The sequence below is a fragment of the Heliangelus exortis genome, chromosome 13, assembly GCF_036169615.1.
Source record: "Heliangelus exortis chromosome 13, bHelExo1.hap1, whole genome shotgun sequence".
Lineage (NCBI taxonomy): Eukaryota > Metazoa > Chordata > Aves > Apodiformes > Trochilidae > Heliangelus > Heliangelus exortis.
This window is the reverse complement of record NC_092434.1, coordinates 482,648-498,532: the sequence shown is the minus strand read 5'-3', so window position 1 is coordinate 498,532 and position 15,885 is coordinate 482,648. Positions and strand designations below refer to the sequence as shown.

General features: G+C 56.8%; 1 protein-coding gene and 1 long non-coding RNA gene across 2 annotated transcripts in view; both read left to right on the top strand.

Annotated features, from left to right (window-relative positions):
- Positions 1-95, top strand: part of LOC139801977 (uncharacterized) — a 70,660-nt gene extending 70,565 nt beyond the window's left edge. Inside the window, exon 3 of the long non-coding RNA XR_011728441.1 lies at positions 1-95. This exon is cut by the window's left edge and continues 650 nt beyond it. This is a non-coding gene — a long non-coding RNA (uncharacterized lncRNA).
- A 1,191-nt stretch (positions 96-1,286) lies between these two features.
- On the top strand, positions 1,287-15,574 carry ZNF469 (zinc finger protein 469). Its single transcript, XM_071756535.1, has one exon. The coding sequence runs from the start codon at positions 2,124-2,126 to the stop codon at positions 14,775-14,777; it is 12,654 nt and encodes a 4,217-aa protein (XP_071612636.1). The 5' UTR covers positions 1,287-2,123; the 3' UTR covers positions 14,778-15,574.
- The last annotated feature ends 311 nt before the right edge of the window (positions 15,575-15,885 follow it).

The following is a 15,885-nucleotide window of genomic DNA, read 5'->3' as shown; positions in this document are numbered from 1 at the left end:
GGGGCAGCCACAGCTTCTGGGGCAACCTGCCCCCTGCCCATCTCCCTCCCCCACTGAAGGGCATTTGATGCCACCACCCACAGGCATCTTGATTTTTGTTCTTTCCATCCACTCCCACGCCAGTCCCTGAGCCACATTTGGACTCGATGGTCTTAAAGGTCTTTTCCAACCCAAATGACCCAATGTTTCATCAGCAGGACTTCCCTGTGTGCCCTTCTTTCCTTCCCTCCACCCCTCAGCTGGTGCAGGGAGCGCTGTGCTCGTTTTATTTCTCCTGACTCTCAGCACTGATGCACCAGCAAACCCCAACCCTCACCCTGCAAATCCTGTAGCTACACAAATGAGCCTTAAAAAAAAAAAAATAAAAATACACACACACACAAAAAAAATCAACCAACCAGACAAAAACATTTAAAAGGGCTCCTTTATGTGGCTGAAAGAGCAGGGCTGTGATAATGTAGTGAGCGCCGGCCTTGGGTATTTTATCTTGGCAAGGAGCCTCTGCAAATTGAAGCAGCAGCAAGCAGGCTCTGCAGTTGTGGCTGGAAGGGGCACAAGTGGCACATTGTTGTGCCAGCAAAACCCTGGCCTGCCAAAGGGCTGCGTGGGAGCTTCAGCTGGCACGTGGGGGGTGAGCACCGTGGGCTTCAGCCTCTCCTCCCCGGGTTCATTTCACTGAGCAGGGGGTGAAATGGTGGAGGAATTCAGGCTCAGCAGCTGGAATTAGAGAGGGGACCCCTTTGAGCTGCTTGGAGGAAGGAATCTGCTATCTCAGTGCATTCAGGGTAATTTTAGTAATGCCCATGTGCTGTAGCAGAGTGCTGGGTGCTCCCACCACCACTGTGCATGTGCAAAAGCATCAGATGAGAAGTGCAGAGACCCTGGAGAGATGGAAGTTGCTCCCCTTTCCTTGCAGAAATTCTCCTTTTCTGCTCAGCTTGCAGGGATGATGAGGGGTGGACCCCAAGTTGGTGCTGGGAGGCTGTAGGAATTACAGCCAGGTGAAGGCTAATAGGCTGAATTTCACACTTATTTACAGCCAGGTCAGAGCTCCCAGCAGTATCTTGCATTTGCTCCCTGGAGCAGGGAGTAAAGAGGTGTTTTTAGGGAGGAAAGGGAAAAACAGAAACCTTTCTGTTTCCAACAGGCTTTAAATGAGATGCTTAAAACCAGGGTTTTACTCTGATTTTGAATATAACCTTCACCTGGAGCTGCTGTCCTGAGGGTACCTCAGCTTGACTTGTGCTGAAGGCCTGGATGGTAGAACCAGCTGGTAAATTCGAGGCTCCTTTTCTATGCTTTAAATGTCTAAAATGAGTGTCTAAAATTGCAGTTTGGGGGTGGTGTAGAAGTCGAGGCAGAGGCTGCAGCAGCTCCAGTCCTTGCTCGGGGGGTTTGGTGGAGGGGCAGTGAGGTCCAAGGGGTGCACTGGGGGTACCTGATGTGGAGCAAAGCCTCATTGTCCCTCTGGCTCCAGAGACCAAGACTTGGGGACAATGAGGACATGGGGACAATGAGGACACGGGGACAGAAAGTCCTCTCCCAGCCTGGCCCGCCAGCCCTTCCCACTAATCCGTAGGTGGAGCTCTTCTGTCATCTTTTTCTGCTTAGGTTGCTAAGTAGTGCCCAGAAATAGCTTCCCGAGGAGGGGAAAAAAAATTAAAAAAGATTTAAAAAAAAAAAAAAAAAAAAAAAAAAAAGTGCTTCCTCAGCAGCTTGTGCCAAAGGTGAAATGCTCGGAGCATCCTTTGAAGAGCCCCAGGCTGGAGGGTTTCACCCCTGGGGCTGCCCGGGGTGGGGGTTGTGCTGCCCCTTCCTCCATCTCCCTCCCTTTGCAACGCCAAGGAAAGGGGCACAGTCTCTCCCTTGCCCCCTTCCACGGCCGATGGTCACCCCACTCTTTTTTGATCTCTTCGTCTCTTCTCCAGGTGTGAAAGGATGCAGAAGAGCCCTGGGGACATTTGGGACCCCGCATCCCCCTGGCCCCGGGCAGCTACTGCCCCTCTTGCCACCCCAGAGCCCCCCAGCCAAGGACCATGCCCGTGGTGACAGGGGGTGCGCGGCAGCTCGCAGCAGGACGGGAAAAGGGGGTTTTCTGAGCTTTCCCCCCCCTCCTTGGTATCATGACTGGAGAGACCCAGCATGTTTACACCATCGGTGATACCGAGCCCGGCCCCAAAGACCCCGACAAAGCCTTTGGCTTGGAAGGCCGTGGGGAGAAGGATGGGAAGGGGCTGTCCGGGGAGACCCCGGCCCCCTTCCCCGTCCCCAAGGACAAGGAGCCCCACAGCCAGCGGGAAGCCATCATCCGGCCCCAGCAAGCCGGGAAGATCGACTTCAAATCCCTCCAGCTCAAACCCAAATTCGTCAACGACAGCTCCTGGGGGGAGGTGAAGGGCAGCCCCCCCTCCTCCCCTCCGGGCAAGGGCCGAGCCCGGGAGCGCAGCCGGCGCGGGGGGAAGGGCGAGCGGACTCAGCACCAGCTCTACCGCCTCAGCATCGCCGGTACCCGGCCCAACCCCACCATCGGCATCGCCTACCCCCAGCAGAAGGTCACCCCCCCGAAGAAGCCGGAGGAGAACCACAACCAGGGCCCCGCGGACGGCAGCTACCGCTTCCACCAGCCCGGCGTCCCCCAGCGCCAAGCCGACCTCCGGCAACCGGACCTGGGCTTGGGGTGCTGCTTCCCCGACGCCGGCCGCACCTCCGCCAACTATACCTCACAGCCCCCAGCCCCTCCCCACGGCCCCAAAGGGCAGCCCCCCGCCCCCGGCCTCCCCCTCAAGAGCCCCGGAACCAATGGGCAGCTACATTATTTGGAGTTTCAGGGGAACGGGACCGACTCTTGGCCGTCCCCGGAGAAGAGCTTTGCGGGTGCTACCTACGGGATCCCGGTGCAGAAATCCGGCTCTTTTCTGGAGGGGGGCAAAGCCGGTGGCCACGGGCTGGGGGCTTTGCCGTGCCAATACCCCTTCCAGCTGCTGCAGGACTCGGGGAAGGAGCCCTACGGCGGCGAGGCGGGGAGCCAGGAGTACCTGGACGGGGGACTCGGCACCGGGCAGCTGATTCACGGCTCCTTCTCCTTCCACTCGGCCTCCCGGGAGTGGCAAGAGGAGACACCGAGCGGTGGTTCCTACGAGAACGTGTCCCCCCAGGGCAGGCTCTACGCCACCATTCCGGCCCCACCGCCACCATTCCTGCACCCGGTGCCGGTACCGGCCCAGCACCACGGCTCCCTGCCGTGCTGCAAAGGGAGGAGCGAGCATCCCGCCGACCCCCACGGTGCTCTCTCGTCGTCGTCGTCGTCGTCTGGTGCTATCGACCAAAACCCAAGCACTTTCCAAGAAAACCAAGCTGTTTTTCCCTCTAGTTTACACTCGCCTGGTCTGCCCAAGCCGGTGGCCGGTCAGAGGCAAGCCTCAGCGAAGGACGGTGTCCCCAGTGTCCCCAGCACACGGCTGCTGGTCCAGAGCAGCCCTCTGAGAAGGACCGTGCCACCAAACTCCCTCTCCGAAGTGCACTTTCAGAGCAAAGCCTATTGCGGCTCCCCCGCCGGCAGCGCCAGCGCCGGATCCGTGCCTTTCGAGACGAGCATCCCCACCCACCCCAGGCTGCTGCAAGCTTGGGAAGGTGCCACCAAGGTGTTTTCACCCACGGACCAGAATTCAGCACCTTATTCAAACCCCGTTGGAAATCAGTTCTCATTCGAGTGCCAGCCTGGCCCCGAGCAGAGGCAGCACAGGCAGAAAAACGCCAGGATGCCTTGGCAGCAAATCCACCTCGCTCCTCCCATGCCCGCTCCAAACCGGCTGGAGCTGTCGAGACAAATCACCAGCCAGAAGCTCCCCTTCCCCCTGGGCACCTCAGAGTGGCAGGGGAGTGGGAAAGGTCAGAAAGGACCCCCCGTGAGTAATTCCCCAGGGTACCACAGCAAAAAGCTCCTGCTGGGAGAGAGCCTCGGGGTCCAAAGAGGAGACCCCAGCTCCACGGGTGCTTTCTCCTTCGAAAACGGGAAGGAGCCGGGGTCCCCCACCTGCGATGCAAGAAGCAAAGCCCTCTTCTACAGCATGAGTCAAGCGGCTCCTCCTCCCTCCTCCAGGAGCTCGTCAGCCTCAGCGCTGGTCCTGCCACCCTCGGCCTTGGTGGTTGCCTCGCCTTGTGAGTCCCCGCTGCCATCCCCTGTCCCCAACCCCCCCTGTGGCAGCACCTGCTCCTCGCTCTCCCCCATGTCCAGCAGCCCCCTCAACCCCAACTTCGAAGACAGCCAGATGTCTGCAGCACTCACCCCTTCTCCCTTCTTCCAGCACCCCTGCCATCCCAAGGACGGCAGCAAAACCTTCCACTCTTCCAACGTCTTGAGCTCCAGCTCGCTTCATTACCACCCCTCGGACTCCATCAAGTCCTTCCACTTCCCCCCTGATGCCCTGAAAGATGACAACCTCCTGAAATGCTCCCCAGCCAGCCCCTTCCACAAACCCAGCGTGGAGATGGCCAAAGGATGCTCGGATGGGCTGGATGGGGAGCAGCCTCCACCTCCGTACTCCTCCCACCACTTGCTGGCCAGTTCTCTCAGCAGTGCCAGCCTGGACCAGCTGGACGTTCTCCTGACCTGCAAACAGTGTGACCAGAACTACAGCAACCTCTCCTCCTTCCTGCAGCACCGCCAGTTCTGCTCCTCCCACCCCTCTCCCCTGGCAGAGGGCAAGGATGCTCCTCGGGCAGCCGAGGGGCGGAAAGCTCTGCCCCCAGAGCCCCTCACCAAGCCCTCCAGCCTGGGGCTGTCTCCAGACCCCCAAGCGCATCTGTTGGCGTTGAACAAGAGCGATGACCTCTTGCTGGATGGGGAGAGCAAAAGCGAGGGCAAGGAGGATGCTCTGAAGGGCGGCCTCTTCCACGGCCTCGCCGCTGGCTCCCTGCCACTCACCGCCTCGGACCTGGACATCGACGATGCCAAGCTGGACAGCCTGATCACTGAAGCCCTCAATGGGCTGGGGTACCAGTCAGATAACCCAGAGATCGACAGCAGCTTCATAGATGTGTTTGCTGATGAGGAGCTGACGGGCGTGAAGGCGGCCAGCGGCGGGATGTCCCACAAGGCCAAGGAAGTCCTGGCCTCGGAGACCAAATCCAAGCAGGCGGCAGGGGAGGAGAAGGCAGGAGGCCAGCCCAAGGCCAGCTGTTTTTATGAAGATGGCCACCTGGGTGGGGAGCAGATGAAGAGAGGGGCAGAAAAGCAGCACCTGCATAAGGGGAGGGCAGCACGGAGGTTGGCAGCCCAGGAGCCCGATCCAGGGCTAGCAGGAGGGGAGAGGACGGCCAGGCTGCGGGCAGGCAGGAAGAACAGCGTCTCCCCGACCACCGCCTCCTCCAACACCACCTCCAGCCAAAATAATCCCAGGAAACTCAGCCAGGAGCCTCCAGCAAATAGCGAGGCGGGGTCGGGTGTCACCACCAAGAGCTCCAAGCCATCCTGGTTCTCCATGAAGGATGCGAAGAAGAGGAAACCTCGAAGCGGGACGTGGAGCAAGGAGCTCATTCACAAGATCGTGCAGCAGAAGAACAAGCTCCACAAACTGCAGGTGAAGAGCAGCAAGCAGGCCCAGCTCACCCAGGACACCGAGAGGCTGGTGCCAGCCCCCAGGGAGGGCAGGTTTCAGGAATATGACTACCTGTCTGACTCAGATGATGATGGGGCAGAGTGCAGCAAGCTCCGGGGACGGAAGAAACGGGGCACGGGATTCATCGGGAGGACCAAGGGCAGCTTCAGCAAGAAACACCCAGGAAGAAGTGAGAAAGCCAAAGAGAAAGACCCATCCTGGAGCTACAGCCGGAAAAGGGACGGTCAGAAAAAGGAGGCAGGGGAGCACCGGGGGGTCCAGAGCCAGGAGGATGCTGAGAAAGAGGATTGTGTTGCCAGAGTCCGCAGACGGAGCAGCCAGTCCTCTGCTGGCAGCAGCCACAGTGGTAGCATGGCTGGTGAGATGGTCACCAGCCCAGCCCATACTGGTGGGACTGGCTCGGGCAGTGAGAAGGGAGGCTCACGGAGGAGGAGGAGCTCAGGCAGCCTGACACGTGCACCGAGGGCTCCGCTCAGCCTTCCCGAGGACAAGAGCCCAAAGAAGAGCAAAGAGGACTTTTCCAGGGGGAGCAGGAGGTTTGGCTCAGCCAAAGCTTTGGTAGCAGGCTCCAGGACACATCTGAGTACTCAGCCAGAACTTTCTGGGATGGACTGTGGGAAGGAGGAGCTGTTAGGGCAGCCCCAGGAAAGGCAGCTGGCCAGCTTGGCCACCTCAGGCAGGAGCCCTGTCAGGGTGTCCTGTAAGGAGGGGACAGAAGAGCCCAAAGGAGCAGCAAAGCACAGAGCTGAGGCAGGAGAACCCACCCTGGAGGCTCAGGACTCCCCCGACCTGACTGCTATCAACCAGAGGCATCAGTTTGGCCCTTTCCTGAGCCAGGGGGGGAAGTACCAATCGGAAGAGCTGATGGCTCCATCCCACAGTGGTGATGAAGCCAGTCCTGGCCATGGGAGTGCCACCTACCCAGAAGTGGGCATCAAATCCTTGAAGCCCCCCGGGCTGTGTGAGGGTCGGAAGGACTATCCCGTGCCTGTTGCCCCGTACGGGGGGGATGCAGTGGGGGTGCTGCTCACTGCCAAGGCACCCGAGCCATATGGCAGCAGTGACAACACATTCTTTGATCCCAAAGGCCTTTCCGGTCACTACGATGACAACCTCTTCCCCAAGCCCCCCTCCTTGGGCTCCTCACCCATGGATGATGTGTACTTATGCAGGGATGACCTCAACACCAGCACCTTTGAGCAGAAGCATGCCAGCATTTCCCCATACATCACAGAAACAGCACAGGGCAAGGTCTCCTCCCCACTCAGCTTCGATTCCTCTTCAATATTTGGAGAGCTTCCTGTCACTGAGTTTGATCCACCCCTGTATGAGAGCGTTTCTGCCAGCAAGGATGGTTATGTGACAACCTTTGCCTGCTCCAGCAATCCCCAGAGCAAGCCACTGGCCTTTGAGCAGCCCTATCCCCCGTTCATGCAGGAGAAAGACTGGTCCCTCATGGAGGAGGTGGCTCCCATGCTGCCAGAAAACATGACTCAGTTCCACAACCTCCCAGTGGAGAAGCCACTGACCAAGAAATTCCCCGAGGAAGGACCTGTCCCCAGCAGCCAGCTCTCCCTGCCACTGCCCGACAGGATAACAGATTATAATGTGACTTTTATGAACAACATATCAGACGATGAGCTGGAGATCAAGAGATTGGTGACGGAGCTGGAAAGTCAACTCCAGACCAGCAAGCTGGATAACGAGGCACCCGTTGGCCTCCAGAAACCTGAGCAACACGTGGTGGCCAATCTGCAAGGACCTGAGCCATTCCCACCACTGCCCGTGGAGCAAGAGGCAGCCCAGGAGAAAGGGCTGTTTTTGGCAGAGGAGCTGGGGAGCTCCAACCTCTGCATCAGGGAGAGGTCAGAGGGCAAGAAGCCATCCGTGGCGAGCAGCCATGGGGACTACAAGAGACCCCGGGAGCCCTGGCCCTGCCCCGTGGAGCTGGACTCACTGGAGTCAGGGATGTCCACACCAGCCCCACATGCCATGGACCATTTCTGCTCCAAAGACAGCAGTGAGCAGCTCCGGGGAGCTGTGGCTGCTGAGGATGGTGACCCTGGAAAGATGGAAAATGGATCTACTTCCAAAAGTCTGCCTGGGTCACACACACCAGACCAAGCAGAGGCTCCTGTCTACACAGACCCCTTGACAAAGAACCCTCTTGCTGTCACTGACTCCGTGTTCTCCGAGAGCCTGGAGGCAGCTGAAGCCACCAAGGATCCCTCGCCATCCCAGCGTGGTGCCGAGAGCTTCCCTGTGCCAGGGAAAGCAGATGAAAGCTTTGCTGATGCTGCAGAGCTGCAGAAGTTTGATACCCACCTTCCAAATCATAAACCTGAACTGGGCTTTCAACAAGGTTCCACCCCAGCCCTGGATCTCCCCTTTTCACCACGTGACATCAAGGAGGTCCCAGATGCAGCAGAAAGACCCTCAAGCAAACCCGAATTGCCCCAAATGGGCAAAAGCCCCGTGGACTTCAGAGGGGATGGTGGTGAGGCTGTGGTGATGGAAGAAACAGAGGAGAGGAAAAGCTCCACCACATCCCCAGCCCCTGGACCTGGTGACAAAGCCAGCAAGCAAAAAGTGCTGCTGTTAGACATGCTGAGTCTGCCCAAGGAGAGCACCTGCAGCTCCCAGGAGACACAGACACCCCAGGACACAGCTGCCAACCCCCTGCAGCAGCTCCAGCTCTTCGTCGCCAGAACGGTGAAAAGCAACGAGGAGGAGCTGCTGATGCCCTGCTTCCCCCTGCTCCTTCCTCCCAACCACCCCTCTGCCACCACCCGTGGCCAGCTGGAGCAGAAAGAGGAGAGCAGTGGTGCCTTGGAAGGGGAGAATCAGACACACTGCCCTGCCCAGGGGGAGGGGAATGTCCCTGTTGAAGGGAACATGGAAAATATTCCTGCCCCGGTTGGGCTTTTCTCCGGTGGCTGTGAGCAGATGGAGTCCCTCGGTGGGACGGGCTCTTCCCGTGCCAAAGAGTCCTCGTTGGCCAAGCCAGGGCTGCAAAATGCTGTAAGGGAGCTGCAGCACTTAGGAAATGAGCAGGCAGAGGGGAGTGACATCAATATCAGCACAGATGGTGTTTCCCGAGAGCGCGGTGACCTCTCACCACCCCGAAACCCAGCGGTGACCCCACCGCCGGGGCAAAGAAAGAAAGCTGAGCAGCCCGGGGAGGAGCAGGAGGGAGAGGAAAACAAAGTGACCTTGGCATTTAAAACCCCCGAGCAAGCTCAGTTAAGCAGGAGTTTGCTGGAGAAAGAAACCCCGGGCAGTGCAGCAGCAGCAGAGAGGATGGAAAGGAGCCTGGTGGGCAGGGAGGTACAACCCCTCCGCTCTGCTCCTCCCAGTCCCACCAGACCCTCTGAAGAGGACCTCCAGCAGGACAACCACTTGGTGCTGGAGGTGAAAGCTGGAGCAGTCAGTGCAAAGTTTCCCAGAGAAGGAAATGGCAAGAAGTCCCTCAATGGCTGTCATTCCACAGGAGACTCTCCAGCCAGCTTGCTCTTGGTGACCAACTTTCCTCACCCCAAACTCCCGCAGAGCGGTGGGGCAGAAGGAGGAGAGGTCCCCAGCTTTGGTGCTCAGCTTTCTGATGAGAAGAAATGTGGCACATCTCTGCTAAACTCATCAAGTTCATTCATGACAAAGAGGTGTCCTCCCGAGGCCAACATCCAGCATCCCACCATGAGCCCAGGAGAGCAAGGGACATGGAAAAGGGCACCCACCTTTCCTCCTTCTCTACATCACTGCAGGGCCATGCCAATGGAGGAGGTCAAGGATGGCCACAGTCACCTCCCTGATGGTGCTTTGGGTAGCTCCAGGCCACCTGAAAGAGAAGGAAGGGCAAGACCCTGTGCTCTGCTGGTGGGCTCAGCCTTGGAGATGGAAGGTCCCCAGAAACCACATGAGAGGGACTGCTCCCTTCCCTGCTCAGCACCCTTCAACCAAAAGGGTGTTGGGAAAGAGACACCCAATTGTAGCAGTGCTGTGCTGCCAAGTTCTCGTTTTCAAGAAACCCAAATGTGCACTGTCACAGATATGGTCATGAACTCCATTTCTCCTAAAACCCAAGAGTCCCCAACCCAGCCCACACCAGATCTTCTGCCAGTCAGAGAAGGAGAGGCAAAGCTGAGTGAAGAGGATGATTCTGAAAGCTGCTGTGGTGGAGGAAATAAACCTCAAGGTGAACCAGAGGCTCCATGCAATGGTTGTGCTGTTCAGCCAGTTGCTGTCAGCAGAGGTCTTTCAAGGATTGGAGATCTTGGTCCTGCTGAATTAAATATCCACAAGTTTTCAGAGGCAGCAGAGGTGAGACTTGGTCTTTCCAAACCCACAGAGAGCAGAGGAAAGAGTTTAAAAGGGGAGAAAGCCAAAAGCCACGGAGCTGGAGAAACTGGGACCTGTGTGTTAAACAGTATTGGCCAAGGAGAGGACAACACACCTACCCCTACTCTGAACCCTTCCCAAAGTGAACTTCCCAAAGAAAAGAAGCCAAATGGGCTCCTGGTGACCTGTGACATTTGTTCAGCCACTTTCCGGTCCAAGCCTGGCCTGACCAGGCACAAAGCTGTCAAGCACCAGGTGAAGAATGGTGGTGGACCACAGCCCAGCAAGACCACCGTGTCTGCTTTGCTTTCTGCAGACAGGACATTGAAAGCAGCCCAAAAGGTGCCCAGGAGGAGCCCGAAGACTTCAGTTAAAGGCAAAACCTGCAGCTCACAGACACCCACCACCACTGCTGACCACGTCCCCAAGAAAATATTGCCAGGTCTGGAGAAAGAACCCAGTGCACATATGCAAGAAGTGGTCAGCAGAGTCCTCAGCGACCTCAGCATCATCTCCTTCGAGATGTCCCAGGAGCTGCACCACACGCATGTTCTGCATGAGGAGGTGAAGGCAAAGGGACCACACTTGGAGATGAGGGGAGCAGATGAGGTGCTGGCTGGGAAGGTGGACTCGGGGTGTCAAGCCAGGAAGGGAGAAAAGGGCAGAAGGAGCCAAAGCAAAGATCCTGGAGAAGTGACCAGCAGTTCTGAGAAAAAGCTGAACAGGAAAGTGAGACGAAGGAAAGCAAAGGGGTTTTTTGGCAGAAATGAGCCTGATGATCTGTGTGAGCTGGAGAAGAAGGCAGGTCCTCCCTCTGCTGTCCTTGGCTCCAGTTTGCCCAGGGTCGTGGAGGGTTTGCATGAACCCGGTGGCTGCATCTCCACAGAGGAGCAAAATAGGTCCAGCTCATCTCAGCAGCCTCAAAAAGCTGAACAGTCCCCTTGTGCAGCCGAGCTTGCAGAGGACCTGGGTGACAGGATGGTGTCATCAAAGGACATGGTCAGCAAGGAGTCAGAAACGGGCACGGTCACCTGTCCTGGGGAGGTGGAAGATCCAGAGGGAGTGGGTGACCTACAGGCCTGCAAGAAATGGGTGTGTGGGTTAGTGAGGCAAGTGGAGAAGGGACTGGGCAAGGTAGGCAAAGAGCAGCACGGTGATGCTGGCAGTGCAGAGGAGATGGATGCTGAGACAGCAGACGGTCCTGCAGCAGGCAAGGGTGCTGAGGACTGCAGTGATGCTCTGCAGAGTCCCATGGCTCCTGCTGAAGGTCTGCTGCTGGACACATGGGAAACCACACAAAACACTCCTGGGGCAGGTGCTCCAGAAGCCACGCTGGGGACCAGCCCTTCCGTGGAAGCAAAGCACTGGGAGACATCAGACCTGTCCCCGGGCGGGGAGAGCGCGGCTGTCTCGGACCTCCAGAGCTTGTTTGATGATGACTCCACCTTCTCCCAGCTTTTTCCCCGGGATGACCAGTCTGTCCGGAGGAAATGCACCCGGGTGTATGGGAAACGTAGCAAGAAACCCAAGCCCACCCCTGAGGTCACCCGCAGGCCAGCAGGGGCCATCGACCTCTTCAAGATCCGGTTGGCTTCTGACCTCAGGGAGAGCAGCTCTTTCTGTGTCACCAGGGAGGACCCTCGTGAGTACGAAACCATCTCTGTCGATGACGCCTTGATGCTGAACATGTGTCAGAGCAGCCAGGTGAAGAGTGGAGGTGCCGCTGCTCCCGGCGGATCCGAAAGCGTTGCGCAGAGGTTGGACTGCGAGAAGATCGACCCGGGGAAGGAGGACATTGACCTGGAAGACAACATGCTGACCTTCTTGTGCCAAAACAGCCAAGTGGACAACGTCCCCAGCTTGAACCTCTGGGGGAGTCTGGAGAAGGAAGGTGAAAGCCTCTCTGCCGAGGACATGTTTGAGCCTCTGGTGGGCCTTGAGGATGAGCAGTCTCTCAGAGGAGTGAGCTCGGAGCCCCCCGACCTGGTGGAGGAGCCCTACGATGGCACAGCTAACGAGGACTCGGGCTCTCCTCAGTTTCACACCATCGACATCGAGATGCTGAATGCCAAGCTGAAAATGAGAGACGTGTGCTTCTTCAGCCCTTGTGGAGATCTTCCTGACCAGGGGGAGGACGACGCTGAAGATTTCAAGCCAAAGCCTGGCCAGCACAGCAAGCAGAGGAGCAAGCCAGAAGATGGGAAATCGGGGAAAAACCGCGGCGAGGTGACCATCAAGTCCAAAGACAAGCAGTACAAATGCAAAGTCTGCTTCCAGTGGTTCCTGACGCTGGGGGAGCTGGACTTCCACAAGCTCTCCCACAACCCTTCCCCTCCTCCTACCTGCTACATGTGTGTCCAGCGCAAATTCAGCTCCCGGGAGCAGCTGAGGGACCACCTGAAGGAGAAGCACGCCAAAAACAAAGCCGGGCTGTGGGCCTGCGGGATGTGCCTGAAGGAGATCTCTGACGTCTGGATGTACAACGAGCACCTCCGGGAACACGCCACCCAGTTCGCTCGCAAGGGCCAAGCCCAGAAGTCGGTGATGGGCCTGGCCCCCTGCTTTGCTGAGGACAACGCTGCTGTCACCCACTTCCTCAACACCATCATGTGTCGGAAGCCCGGCAGGTCCTCCCGGAACGCTGACCCCGGCAGCAGGCACGGGGTTGGCAGAGAGAGCAAGAGCCCCAAGGAGCTGTCCCTGGAGCAGGAGGCCAAGGCCGTCAAAGACCCCTCGGAAAGCAGCGTCAGGGCGAAGCCACCCCCACCCAGCTCCTCCAAGGCGTCTGCCAGCCCGTCTCCAGAGCACGCGGCAAAAAACGAAGGCCCCCCCAAATCTGTCCCCATGCACCCGGACTGCAAGGATCCTTCCAGGGACTGTCATCACTGTGGCAAGCAGTTTCCCAAGCCCTTCAAGCTCCAGCGGCACTTGGTCGTCCACAGTTTGCAGAAGATTTACCTGTGCCACAAGTGTCCCATGTTCTACCAGGAGACCAAAGAGCTGCGGACCCACCTCAGCCAGGAGCACGGGATAGTGGAGGAGCAGGAGATCAAGCACACCACCCTGTATGCCTGCGAGCTCTGCGCAGACGTCATGCACGTCATCAAGAAGTCCTTCATCTGCAGCATGTGCAACTACACCTTCTCCAAGAAAGAGCAGTATGACCGGCACATGGAGAAGCACTTGGCGGGAAGCAACAAGACTTTCAAATTCAGGGGGGTCATGAGGCCGGGTGCTGCCTCCAGGGAGGGCAGGGAGAAGGTGAAAGAGGCTGGCTCTCTGCAGGAGGCCATGCCACCGAGCAAGAAGAGGAAGGTTTCTCACCGTGGCAGCGCACTCCCACACAGCTCACCAGTCCATCACCACACCAGTGACCTGCAGCTGGTGGAGTCTGCAAGCCCCAGCCTGCGGGATCCCACCGACTCCTTCCCTGTGACACCCGCTGACTCAGGAGCACCCCAGCCCTCCCTGAAAACAGAAGACCTGGTGGGGGACTTCTCCGACCTCCTGGCAGAGATGGAGAAATCCCAGCTGGAGAGCCTGCCCCCACCGCCCTGCCTCTCCCCACCTCTGCCACCGGCTGTGGCGAGCAGCCCGGAGCTCAGCCGTGTCGCTGCCCTATCCGTGGAGGAGCTGGAGAAAGGAGACTTTGATGGGAAACCACTTTCTTTCTTGGACTCTCCTGAGTTTGCTGTCGGCCTTGCTGGGCTGGCTTGTAACCAGGCCACAGACCAACACCTCTCTCCCCCACACCAGACGGAGAACCGGCGATACGCCGACCGAAGAAAAGAGGAGCACGTGGCGGGCGTCCTGGGAAATCCCAGTGCAGCCGTGGATGGGATCCCATTTCTCCAGCTTGCTAAGAAGGTCTCAGAGCTTTCTGCCCCCGAGGCAGAGGTTCCACAAGGCAAGGAGACCCACGGGTGGGGCAACCCCGGTGCCGGCGATGCCTCTTCTTGGGAGGGTGCCCCTAAGGCTGCGTCTCCAGAAGGTGCCCAGCACCCCCTGAAGGAGAAGCCAGCATCACCCTCGCTGAACAGGGCTGCCAAAGAGTTGGCCATGCAGAAGAAGACCTTGGGTAGCCAGCCCAGCAGCGAGGCAGCTCCTGGTGCAGGCAGCACTGAGGAGGGTCACCAGCTTGTCCCCGGGAGGGACAAAGCCGTGCCTGAGGCTAAGGACAGCGGCACCAACGCCAAGGACCAAGGTGACAACCCAAGCAAGTCCACGGGCCACCAGCCCAGAGGCGAGGTGGCCAGCAACCCCGTGAGGCACGGCCACCTGGAGCCCAGCAAAGCCAGCGGCAAGCTTCACCCCAAGAGGAGGAAAGAGCACAAATCCTTGAACCACCGGAGCAGCTCCGGCTCTCGGGAGAACCTGGAGGGAGACGGGAAAAAGAAAAAAGCCAGGATCTCCTGCCCGGGGAGGAGCGAGAGCCCCGGGCAGCTGAAACGTGGTGGTTGGAGCAAGGCTGAAGCCTCGGCCCTGTCCCCTGGCAGGAGGGAACCACACTGCAACAAGCTGGTACCCAGGGCCAGGACGGGCACCCAGCTGAAGAAGATGGTCCTGGACACTTACAACCAAAAAAAAGGGGAGTTCCGACCCACCAATGGGGATGTGAAACGCAGGAAAGCCATTCTGGGGAAAAGCCTCCACCAAGTGTTGGCCAAGGGACCCGCTCCCAGGGGCTCCTTGCACAGGGGACCCAAAGCGACCGGGTCAGGCAGCTACCGCACCGCTGAGTCCCAGAACAACCTGCTAAGCCAGCTCTTTGGGCAGAAATTAACGAGCTTTAAAATTCCTTTAAGGAGAGATACTTCAGAGTAATTTATGGAAGTGACTTATGGTGATCCTCAGCTGCTTTCATGGGGTTTGCAAGGGGAAAAAAAAAAAAAAAAAAAAGAAAAAAAAAAAGAAAAAATTATCAAAGCATTAAATTCGTTTGTGTAGCATGATTTCTCTGTCTAGCTTAAATGAACTTGCACTGCAGCCTCTGTGAAATAGTTTGCTTTGTGTCTACTAATCTACTTTAATTCACCTGATTTATCATGCAAATGCTAGAACTTTGATGTTGCTGATGATTTTCACGAACTGAAATTGTAATCGCTTTGGGCAGGCTGAATCGTCGAGAGCAATTGCTTTATTGCAGAAGTGCTGAGGTTATAAGGATACTTGCAAATCTCAGACCCTTTTGAGACTGTGTCTGTGTTATCTTTGTACAAAGTACTTGAAGAGATGAACTTCATTCCGTAGACGTCTTATTCATGAGGTGCAGTACACTGTAGAAAGCAAATTTTTTTTTTTTTTTAATTTTTCTTCTTTTTTTTTTTTTTTTTTTGAAGATTTTGCACAAATAATCCCCTGCAATTCATTTAATTAGGAGCTGGCCTAGGAGATGATACAATTAAAAAAAAAAAAAAATTAAATTAAGAACCGAGTGTCCTATATATTTTGACAGCCATCCCCTAGGAATTTGTTTCAGCATCATCAGGAGAAGAACTGGCCCTCAGAGGATGCTGCCACTCTTTGACCACTGTTGATGATGCCACCTGAGGAGACCCAGCACCCCCAGCAAACTGCACCTTGACACTTGTGACAAACTGATTTTTTTACTGATTTTTTTAAGGGTTTTTTCCTTTTTTTAAAATTTTGTCAGTGTGTGTCTGTTTTCCTTTTTTTTTTTTTTTTTTTTTGTGGGTTTGGTTTGGTGGTTTGTTTTGGTTTGTTTGTTTTTTTTTTTTGACAAAACTGTGCCAACCTCCCAAACCAGTACCATGCCCTCAATGGTGTCACTTCTAAACTTTCTTAGTGGCTCTCTTGGTATCTGCTTTTTCCTACGCAGTTACTGGTGCTATTTCTGTTGTAATGTGAATACAGACTTCCTTGATCAAAAACAAAAAGGGAACCAGGGGGAAGTAGCTGTTGCCTGTGAAGG